This window comes from Plecotus auritus, assembly GCF_963455305.1.
Source record: "Plecotus auritus genome assembly, chromosome: 5".
NCBI lineage: Eukaryota > Metazoa > Chordata > Mammalia > Chiroptera > Vespertilionidae > Plecotus > Plecotus auritus.
The window spans coordinates 151,201,472-151,213,472 of NC_137776.1; the positions used below are offsets into that span (position 1 = coordinate 151,201,472).

The following is a 12,001-nucleotide window of genomic DNA, read 5'->3' on the forward strand; positions in this document are numbered from 1 at the left end:
TCTGGATACCTGTAGTATTTAAAAGCAAGAAAATAGATGTATACCCAGCAACATAGACTCCCAAAACAATGTTCTGAGCTAAAAAGGAATAAAATGAGTTCTACAGTCTCATTTAATTTACAAAACTTTAAAGTGCATATATACTAAATATTACTAATCATTTTATAAGGTTGTACTATATGCAAAGTCAAAGATATGTATGAACCCGGTTGTTGTCGCTGGGAATGGAAATGGAAAATAATGAAAAAGGTTAATCAATCAATCAAACATAAGAGGCCCAAAGGGATCAATGATAAGAATGGGTCATAAACTAATGATTAACTCAACAAAGTTTCAAAAGAAACACACCCACACATACAAACTCCTGTGAGCTGGCTATGGGCCTAAAATTTAGGAATTGGTATAACCCAATGCAGCCATTTTCCATAGGGAATGGACCACTGATAGGAAACTGGGTCTTCAATGCAAATGCCAGCTTGTATAGTGGTTGTTTAGAGAGTGCATTGTTTGTGGGGGGCCCTTCTCTCTCCAGGAAAACTTGTGAGGAACAATGAACTCAACACTGCAAACAAGTAGCCTGGAAAATGTGCAAGGACTAAGAAGAAATGCCATGGAACCTGTACAAGGTTGCTGACCAGGTAAACACCGCCTCCCTCACCACAGCCACTGCTTTCCTGTCACTGACAGCTTGTCTTTAACTCTGACTTCACCTGAAGCAAAAGGCAGTTTATAAGCGATTAAGGATTTCTAACTATTCAAATTTTGCTTTCCATACCAAGAGGAATTGGGTAAGCAGCCTATGGTTCTCTCTTCTACACAGACACTGAGGGTCAAGTTGTGACAAATAACATACAACACATTGGATGACTAAAACAGGTCCTAGCTCATTTTTGAAGAGAATTCCTGGTCTGAAAAAACCAGAGTTGGAGCAAACAGATGAGCATGATCGGGTGATGGCAAATAGACAGGGCAAGCCCCACAATGGCTTTTCCCTGGTGTGGAGAGGACTAACTGCAAAAGAACTTGAGATGCAGGATGTTACAGCATCAGGGCCAGCTTCTTCAGGAGCCTTCCTTGTCTGCACTTGCTGGACTGGGGCCCTGTTGAGGTCATAGCAAGGAGATGTGTATCTTTCTATTTAGCCATTAACACATATCACAACTGTCTGTTTACTTGTCTGTCTCCTCCCACCTCACCCCTGGGGACTTTGTGTTACACTGCCTGCCACCTAGCAGCTGTTCAGTAAATGCTCGGAGAACACAAGAACAAATAAGTGAATGAGGTAGTGAACCAACCACTCTTTCCCAAGAAGAAGAAGAAAGCTTATACTGGTACAATTAGACAAGTGCCCTGGTTCACGTAACATATTTAGTGGAGAACTTACTGTGTGCCCAACACAGGGGTCCTGCAGTGAAAAATCCACCCAGAGACACACTTCCATGGGATTTAGGTTCTACACGAGGGTAAAGGGGATGCATAATAAACCCTAAAACAACTTAACACACCAGGCAGAGGAGATAAGAACAAGAATCCTGCCCTGTTGCTATGCTGTAGAAGGAACAGGAAAGACATTTTTACTGAGGAAGAATGGAAATAGGTCCCTAGGGTCCTGTGTGTTTGTTTTGTAATTTGTCTTTAATATGAAAGAAAATGTGTGGCATGTACTGAATATGCCCATTGTGTTCAGTACATACAAGTGGCAAAACTCGGGGTGGCTGCCTGGTTTTAATACACTCAGAATATACAGAAGCTAGGAGCATTTTCCTTCAAAGAGTGCTGGCAAGTAAAATAAACCAATCAGAGACAGACAAATACCATGTGATCTTACTAACATGTGGAATCTAATGAACAAAATAAACGGAAGGACAATATAGAACCAGAGGCATGGATACATGGAACAGACTGACAAATGTCAGAGGGGAGGGATTGGGGGGCTGACTGTTAAAGAAGGTGAAGGGATTAGCTAAAGAACATATATGCAGAGCCCATGGACACAGACAATAGTGTGGGAGGGCCCGGGCAGGGATTGGAGAAGATGGGCAAAGTGGGGGGAGGGGCGCGAAATGGGGGACATCTGCAATAGTGTCAACAGTAAAAAATTTAAATAAAAAAGAGCATTGGCAAATGAGAAGCCAATGAAAAGTCACATGGCCTCCGCCTTCTAATCCTTTACTCTACTTTCCCTATCACTCTCCATAAGCATAAGCAGTTCCTACAAAGCAGATCTTTATCTGCATTTGTAAGGATCTCTAGAGCTGCTGAAGAATGGCCCCAGCTCCACAGAACTTTATGGATCTGCTTTTACTGGACTCGCTATAAATGGCCCATGTACACCACTGCATTTTTCTAGCTGAAAAGTCCTTTGGAGGTCAGCAGTCCATTTGCAACTCTACTCTCTCCATAGTATGTGTGTGTGGTCAGTGAGAACACAACGAGAAACTAAAAGGGCACCCATCATCTGGCCGAAGCCTTTGTGACTTTATCTCAAACATAAACAGGATGGAGAGTCTCCCATTACAGACCCATATTGAGCTTGCCCTTGGAGAACTGACCATTATTCACAAATGCCTAGCTGCGTTCTGAAATCCTCACATGTGGCTTTGCTACTTGGATTAGTATCGATCCACGTCTGCTTTAGAGAACACAGTGCTCCCTGGCTAGGAACTTGCCGTCCTCACAGGGAAGGGGGAGAACTATGGGTTTCCACCTCCTTAGCTCTGATGTAAGAGAGGTGGCTTTCAGAAGCACATGTCCCGCCTCTGGGCAGGCGGAAGGACCTTTCCCATCATGGTATCACTGTCGTTCTGACTTTAAATGTGACTATCCCCCAGGGTGTCAACTTCTCTGCCAAAATCTGCTATGCAGCACTAGTTTGATCCCTGGGGAAGGGGAGCATCAGCACAGACACATCCTTTAGAATTCTCAGAGGGCACCCACCTCACAAAATCATAGCCCAGCACAGAGCATCCCTCAGGGACAGGTCTGCCTTTCACAACCCCGGGAGAAGGATGGGTCTCTATCTCCAACTGTGAATGAAGCTTGGACTTGTGATCAGCAGATGACTGTCATGATCCACGTATTGTTCCAGTCCCTTTATAAGGGTGACATGCTCACTTGGTCCCTGTCTCTCTCCCCCTCCCTCCCTTCCCTTCTCTGATAAACATGTCATTAGCATTCATGCTACAAAGGGCTGGATCACCTGAGTCCTTCTGAACATCCCCTGCTGCCAGCTGCCTCCCAACTGGCCCAGGGGAACAGAACACCCGAGTCACACAACAGACTGTGAGCCTGGCCTCCCCTCACCACCCTAGTTCTCCCCCTTCCCTGTGAGGTGGCTGAAGAAGCTGAAGAATTAGATACAGTGTGCATGTACCCATATGAATGAATGAATACATACATATATGTATATATGTTCTGACATTTCACTCAAATGTTTGGATTTACATCTATCTTCCTGGACACAGTTTCTCCTCAGTGTAGCCATTAAGCCCTACAGCTGGCAGTCAGCACTTGGCACTCTGATCATAGAACACCCACAATCCTTCAGAGCTTCTTATAAAGTCACACATTCTGAGCTCTGCCATGGGCCTGGAGGACCCTTTGTTTTTGCAGAGGCCACTGTGACCACCACAGCCCAGCCTTCCACCAGACCCTGCTGGCTTGAGAGGAAAGATAACCAGGGGCTCTGGTACTGAGTACCCAGCCCTGCCTGGCCTCAAACTATGGACACCAGCAGGACAGGCACTGGGGTGCGGGGGGAAGTGAGGGGGACCTCTGAACAACCAAATCTCTATAGTCCAGTTCAACTTACCTTGAATGATACATGCACCCAGGTAGGCAGCATCTGAGAAGGAGCAGAGTAATCGACCGTGGAAAATATCTCTCTTAATTTGCAGGTACAAAAGGTACCTGCAATACAAAGGAAAGAGTCCCCCTAAGTGTCAGTGATTGCTCATGTTTTATCCACCTGTATCAGCAGTGCCCTACGCAGCTCCAGGAGTGGCTGAGACATGCCCGCCCCTTGGAGGGCCAGTGGAGAAAACGGAGGGGCCCTCAGAATCCAGAGAAGAGCCAAGTGTCTGTGGCAGCTTCCAAAGCTGGGTGGGTGGCCCTCTTCCAAGAGACAGGAGAAGGACCAAGGAACGCCATAGGGCCAGCAGCCACGGTTCTTGGCAGGAGGTCCCACAGGATGACAACCACCAGTACATGCTTCCCACGTTCTGTGTGAAACCGTCAGGAAATGGGTGCAGTCAGTACACGGAAACCAGTCTTCAGGACACAGACTCACAGTAATCAATCTCAAGATGACTTTGTTATGAGGCCAGAAAGCAAATTAATTCATAACTAGAGCTGTCGTCTATTTAGTGTCCTCTCCCCTCTGCAGGGACAGCAAACTCAGATGCCTGCAGAGCCAGGCAAACCTGATAGGAGTGAAAAGAGCTGACATAAGGGGGTCGGGGAAGCAGAATGGAGAGCGCTGGCCCCATGAAGGGGTCAGCCGATACACAGTTCCAGCCTGATGCTACTGCATAGAAAACAGGCCAAATGCATCCAGCTTTTCAGGAAATCAGGAGATGGATTTAGAAATTGTGAACCAAAAGGGGCTCCCTTGGCAAGCATGACAACTCAGTAACTGAAAGTAACCACACAAGATGTTCCAATCTTAAGAAATTCTTGCCAAAGCCGGTTTGGCTCAGTGGATAGAGCGTCAGCCTGCGGACTGAAAGGTCCCAGGTTCGATTCCGGTCAAGGGCATGTAACTTGGTTTCGGGCACATCCCCAGTGGAAGGTGTGCAGGGGGCAGCTGATCAATGTTTCTCTCTCATCGATGTTTCTGACTATCTATCCCTCTTCCTTCCTCTCTGTAAAAAATCAATAAAATATATTTAAAAAAAAAAAGAAATTCTTAACTGAATGGGTTATGGGGGGAGATCACATTGTAAGGCCTGTGTGGTAGATTAAGCTCTACCTTGATCCACTGTTTTTGTGCATCTAGAATAACATACTTAAAATGTCAGTGTGATCTCTTCTCCAGACCTCCAGAGATAAACACTGGCGAGGGGTGAAACAAGCCCAACATTCCTCATTATTCTTTTACCCACATACCTCTGTAAATTAGTAGGCTAAAGGTGAACTGTCCTGCACCCACCAATGTAAAGGAAGTGTGTACCCCTCCATTTTACTTTTTATCCATCCTAGAGATTTCCGTGCTTTGCTCCCTTCCGCTTCCTCCATCTGCAACTGTTGGATTTCATGCAAACCTTTCCTACGTCTTCTCCTTTGATTCTAGTGTAGAAAAGAAACTGCTATTCCCCGGAGCATTATCTCATTCCCTTGAGGAGATGTTGCTTCTGGGACTAGCCCTCAAAACCATGGCTCATCATACACTCTTTACACCTTCCTTTAGGTTTAGAATTTCTTTCATTGACAAAGTAAAACCCTTTGAATTTTAAATGTTGCAACAAGATCTGTTTTTAAAATTACTAGGGCACCAAACAGAAAAAAAATACACTTGCGCCCAATTCAGCCAGGGGAGAGGGACACACCAGCATTATTCAGAGTAGCTAAAAAGTGGGAAAACCCAATGCTCATCAACTGATGAAACGATAAAAGACATGTGAATGCAATGGGATATGATTCATCCACATAAGGAATGAAGTACTGATTCATGCACAACAGGGATGAACCTTGGAAATATTACACTAAGTGCAAAGAAGCCAGTCACAGACTCCTACATTTTATGATTCTCTTTATATGAAATATCTTGAATAGGCAAATCTTTAGAGGCAGAAAGTAGATTAATGGCTGACAGGGAATGACTGCTGGGGTATGGGGTTTCCCACAGGGGTGATAAAAATACTCTGGAATTAGATTGTGGTGAGGGTAGCACAAGGTTGTGATCATATTAAACCCATTTAAGTTACACTGTAATATTTGCCAAAAGAAGTGAATGCTTTTGAAAATCCAAATTGCCTTAGAATAGTGGTTCTCAAATGTTGACATGCTGCAGGGCTATGAAAATAGAGATTGCCGGGTCCCAATTCCCAGGTGCTGCTGCTGGTGTGAGACCTCACTCTGCAAGGTCACACAGTACTAGAAATTGATCAAATCTTTCCTCTTTTAAAAAATAGGGTGGACTACCAGGGCAAATGCCATGAGTTTCTTTTCTACCTGCTAAACGTATGCATTGAACAGAAAGCATTCCTTGCCATTTTGTGATAAATTTAGCAGTAAAAAAGAGTTTCCAATCACTATTTTGTGATGAAGGAGAGGTCTGGGTTCTAATCCTGTAAATTAGAAATCCAGCTGGACAAAAGCTTCCCGAGAAAGGAAAAATCACCTTTCACAACAATGGAGCCTGGGTGCTTGCTCATATCAGTCATCTCCAGAGATAATCATGGATTATTGTGGATTTGACATAATCCACTGAGCCTTCAAAATGGCTTCAGGTTCAGGTGCTCATTGTTTAAATACAATAGCCACTAAAATAATAATAATGATGCCTCTTCCTTTTGCATCACACGTGCAGAATGAAAGGATTATGCACCGAAAGGATTTGGGCTTCCATTATTGTGCCACCATTAATGATATTGCTTCTCTGCCTGGCCTGAATTTAAACATGGTTCTGACTAAAACATTAAAACCAATATACTTTGATGATATTTAACTGTATACAGCATTTACAAAAGGGGGGGGCGCATTGTAAGATGACAGCATAAATGCAGAGGTAAAGGATGAAAAATGATTTCAAAAGTCTTTTTTGTATTTGGGTGGTTTTCCTCTTTTAAATCTGCCCTTTTCCCCAATGTTTCTTTACCCCTAAGCATGGTCATAAATGTGATCTTAAATTCTCCTATATTAAATTCATCTTAAATTTTAGATTAATCTTACAATAAAATAATTTCTCAAACAAGAAAAACTAAACTCTTTCAAGATAGGGTTTAAACCATAAGCGCCTGGGCATTGCACAGGTTTTTTATTTGTTTTGAATGCTAAGGACCATAATGACTAAGAAAAGCTCATCTGTACTGTGCAAGGACTGTGCATCGTCTTAATTTCCTTAAGAGACATAAAAATGTTCACAATTTTCCACTACTCAAACCTTGGCTATTCAAGGAAATGCCTGTGAATGCTAGCAAATTTAATTGAGCAGTATTTAACTCAGGTTATTAGCTAAAACTTTGTTCTCTTTTACTTTCAAACGGGACTTTTCTCAACCACAAAAGATCTATTGTTAATTTCTATTGTGACACTATCAATTTTTGTCCTCCACACAAGATTATAGAGAACACAAATGACAAAAGTGAGCCATTTGAGCCCCTGGTGGTTCTTCCTAATTATACTGTTAGCACCACCCAGAGAGCAGGACAAATCTCTCTCTCTCTTTTTGGAAGCTCGGAAGCCCCTGTTTCCTGGGCTATAGGAAGAATGGGAACTGAAGAAGAACTTATCAAATAAATGAATAAATTTTTGAGCCATGAGCAGGCCAAATATGGCATGAGTCCATTTACATGAAATGTCTAGAGCAGGTAAATCCATAGAGACAGCAAGTAGATTAGCAGTTCCCAGGGGCTGGGGGAGAGGAGACTGAGTACTGACTGCTAGTAGGTGCAGTGTTTCCTTTGGGGTGGTGAGAAAATGTTCTGGGTCTCTCCAGTGGTGATGGTTGCCTAACATTGTGAATGTGCTTAATGCCAATGAATTATACACTTTGAAATGGTGAAATTCATTTATGTTATATAAATTTTACCTCAATTAAAAAAACAACAACACACACACAGCAGGCCAGATTGCAAAATACGAACCACCATTTATAATGTCCATTACCTATGTATTTCTCCTTTCCACGCCTGTCTCTGCCCCCGCCCCCAAGCACAACCCTCACTAAATGACTGTGTACTAGTTCATAATAGAGAACGAAACCATCTGCGCCCTCAGTGCCACTACGGTCAAGCTCTACCAGAAATTCGTGGATAATGAGAAAGCTAAATATCCAAGAACGCAGCACATCCCCTGCAAATGAGGGTCAGCAAACTGCACTTGTTTCTCTGTTGCATTCGTACCTGCGGAGGTTATTTTGAGAGATAATTATGCAGAGTGATTTCTGTGGTCACCAAATCAGAGCCTCATCAAGAACTTAACTCAGAATGGCTCTTCCCCATCCACTGAATAGGCCCCTCTGGGACCCTGATCAGCTGTACTGGCCCAGGCTGTTCACGGAAGCAAAACCCCCAGAATGTGGCCTCAGCAGTGGGGAGGCTTGAGAATCGGAAAATTCAGAGAGTTGGGCTGAGAAGAGTCTACAAGGAGAGGGAAGCTGGCCCCACCGTCAGTCATTTAGTGAGCGGAATGCAGGATGACAAACAGTCCATTCTATCAAGTGGTCTCTTCCCTCCCAGAAAAGCTGAGATCCAGAAGATAGGCCCTCGGGGCTTCGCTCGCTATGAATTTGCCCATATCCTAAAGACCGACATCTTCTATTTATTTTTAGCACCCTACTGTCAGATGTTTGCAGAGAGTACCTCCTCCTTATAACCGCTGCTTTTCTGTGCACTTAATTACACTCCCCATGACAAGTGTTTGAAAAATCCTGAGACAATTAAGTGCAAGAGAAACATTCCAAGCCAGAATGCACCGGCATTGTTGAGGCACATCCAGCCTGGAAGACTCGGAGGACCTGGATGGTTAGGCGGGGGGTGGGAGGGGTGGAAACGGGAATGTTAAACATAAAACAAATGAAAAATACCTTGTGAGCTCTTCTTTAATCTTCAGGGGTTCATGTGGGTAGAATTTCACTCTAAAGCACATGGTGTATGGTGGATGAGCTGAAACATCATAAAAAAAAAAAAAAGGCATGAGAAAAGCAGCAAAACACCATGGACTCAAACATTCAGGAAAGTCAGCCGTGAGGCCTTACAGCCCAGCCTGGGGAGGGGGCAGGGGAGAGGGTGATTTTCTGGATGAAGCAGGTATCATACCCAAGAAAACTCAAAACTCTTGACAGGATGCTCAAACCAGAGGCAGGGGGTCATAAATGTGACCTTAACTTCTCCTGTAGCACTCTAGTCCCGCAGCACATCTTTCAGCTTCACAGCGCCCCTTCCCTCCTTCATTCTCTCTGGGTCGCAGCTTCAGAGGACATTTTCTCTTCAGATTCTCCCCACACCCTTGTGAGAAATTGCCCATAAGCACTGCTCAGGTTTTTGGCCAAGTCCGTGAGGTGGAAAGATGTCACTGCACATGACTAGTTTTCCCAAAGCGACGGTGCCTTTGAACTAAAACTGAGATTTTTAAAATGGAATCAGCCATGCACAGATCCTACTTTGTATATTTTTCATAATAGTTTACTGTTATCTATCTATAAGGCAGTTGCTTGTATGAAAATACTTTTTTAACTTCCTGATTTGTCTGAATCAAGAGAGTACTATGCAGACTGAAATTCTGGTTGAGATCCATGATTCTGGAATATTCTAATTGCATTAAATACCCAGAACTCAATGACCAGCTAAGGGGATTCTACAGAATTTCTGACACGTTTAATTTTAAGACCACCGTTTACTGGCAATGTTAACCTAATAAATGCACACAAGTGCAGTAAGATGCATACGATGGCTAGTATTTCTATTTCTGCAGATCTGACATTTCCACTCATTTCTCGCCTTTGTATCAGAGTGGCTACTTGGCATCAGCTCTGAATCTATATCAATGAAACAGCATCCATTCTTTCCCAAACCCTCTCTCATTATAAGCAGGGGTTAAATCACCAGCCAATTCTACAATGTCTGGGGCTCTTCTGTATGCAGGCAAATTCTTCATGTAGAAAGGACTATCAGCATCAAATATGAATGTATAATGAGGATAGTTAAAAAGGGAAAATAATTCTTAAAAATTAGAAAGAAAGCATCTGCTAGACAGAAAAACAACAGTATCTTGCTAGCTATCTCAGCAGAGAAAGACAGATTAAAAATATACACACACATTGCCCTGGCCAGTGTTGCTAAGTGGTTAGAGCATTGGCCTGCACACAGAAGGATCACAGGTTTGATTCCCAGTCAAGGGCATGTACCTGGGTTACAGGTTCAATTCCTGGACCTGGTTGGGGTGTGTGCAAGAGGCAACTTATTGATGTGCCTCTCTCACATCTATGGGTTTTTTTCTCTCTCTCTCACCCCTCCCTCCCTTCCACTCTTTCTAAAAATCAATGGGAAAAATATCCTCAGGTGAAGTTTAATAAAATACACACACACACACACACACGCACACATGCACAGGCACATGCACACACACTTATGTTAGAGCTCTCCATTCAATGTTCTCCTTCCACACTGGGAACTAGCAAACTTCCGAGTGGGGTGCTCCTAACCCAACCTTGTGTTCCCTAGATTTAAGAAAGGAAACATTTTTCTGGAACACCAGGAGAAAATGAGCACCTCCTACACAGCAACAAAACAAAGAAAAATACAACTAATTCTTAAATCATTCATCTTTCATGATATCTAGAAATTCTGTTTTGACTTAAAATATTTTATCTTTACACATTTCCAATATTTCTTTTAAATTGTTTAAATGATCACTCTAAAGAATTAAAACTAATGAGCATTTTATTATAAAACCCATGAATTGCCCTTAACAGAAAGATTGAGAGTTTTTATAAGAACAACAACAGCCAAAAATGGAAATAACATAAGTTTTCTCCTTCCTTCCTTTCATTAAAGTCCTCAAAATTAATCCATGTTTAAGCACAACCAATGAAGATGATGGATGGATGGATGGATGGATGGATGGATGGATGGTGATAAGATAGATAAGCCAACCCCTATCACTTTCCTTCACTTGGTCTCTATTCCTACCCTCAGGTCCCCACCTACCTCAAACTCTCCACCACTGTTAATAACTTCATCTACACTCTCCCACCCCTTTTACGCCTTCACCCAAATATATGCAAAAATGATTACATCTGTGAGAGTCTTTTTATAATTTATTTAGTCTCACAAAACAAGATCATACTACAGATGTTTCTCTTGCTTTTCTCACTGAAGTCTATGTTCTCCCCACCCCTCCAGGATGGTAGATATATATCTATAACAATTACATAATCACACCATGGAGAGACCAGAATTTTCTCCACTCCTTCCACTCTTCTCTTTTATCATCATTCAGGTTATTTCCATATTTTTGCAATTCAAACAATATATACACATGTATATATTTATAAAAAGATATATGTATATTTTTTATATTTTTACATATTTAAAATGTTACATCCTATATAATAAAAGGCTAATATGCAAATCAACTAAACGATGGAATGACCGGTCACTATGACGTGCACTGACCACCAGGGGGCAGACACTCAATGCAGGAGCTGCCCCCTGGTGGTCAGTGGGTTCCCACAGGGGGAGCGCTGCTCAGCCAGAAGCCGGGCTCCAGCAGCAGTGGTGGGAGTGGCAGGCGGACATCCCCCGAGGGGTCCTGAACTGCGAGAGGGCGCAGGCCGGGCTGAGGGACTCCCCACCCCCACATCCCCCCACCTCTAGTGCACGAATGTCATGCACTGAGCCTCTAGTATATTTATAAAAGGAGATATGCACAAGGGTATATGTATTTATATAATTGTGCATATATCATTAAATAGCTGTATTTTTAATTCTATAACACAACCTCCCAAAATTTGAACTGTTGAGTCAGCAGGTATGGGAAAATATCTTAGAGAAAGCAGAAAAATGAAAGCCAACTTAAGGTAAATAGGGGAAAGTAGGACCACAGAAGATGATCCCATACTAGAGCTGTCATTCTTTTCCCCTACCTAGTCAGCATATCTGTTTATCGTGCCCTAGGCTGGCTTTAATAGTTATCTGAGTTCATTAGATACAAAACAGGACTCACACTCATTCCAAGGGATCAAGCCATGAGGCTCACAGGCAGCACCCCAGGCAGCCATTTTTGAGAACCCTTGATGGTAGGAAGTCCTTCTACCTAGTCATCCTCGTTCCAGGACCTA

The 12,001-nt window shown here is 43.0% G+C and overlaps 1 protein-coding gene across 3 annotated transcripts in view; it reads right to left on the minus strand.

Moving 5' to 3' along the window:
• The window catches only part of FRMD3 (FERM domain containing 3), a 294,130-nt gene that overhangs the window by 79,742 nt on the left and 202,387 nt on the right, over positions 1–12,001 (minus strand). For all 3 annotated transcript variants that reach the window (XM_080667366.1, XM_080667367.1, XM_080667365.1), the window contains exons 4-5: positions 8,747–8,825; positions 3,812–3,909 (exon numbers count right to left, since the gene is read on the minus strand). In XM_080667366.1, coding sequence (XP_080523492.1) covers positions 3,812–3,909; positions 8,747–8,825 — 177 coding nt within the window. The remainder of the gene's footprint in view (positions 1–3,811; positions 3,910–8,746; positions 8,826–12,001) is intronic.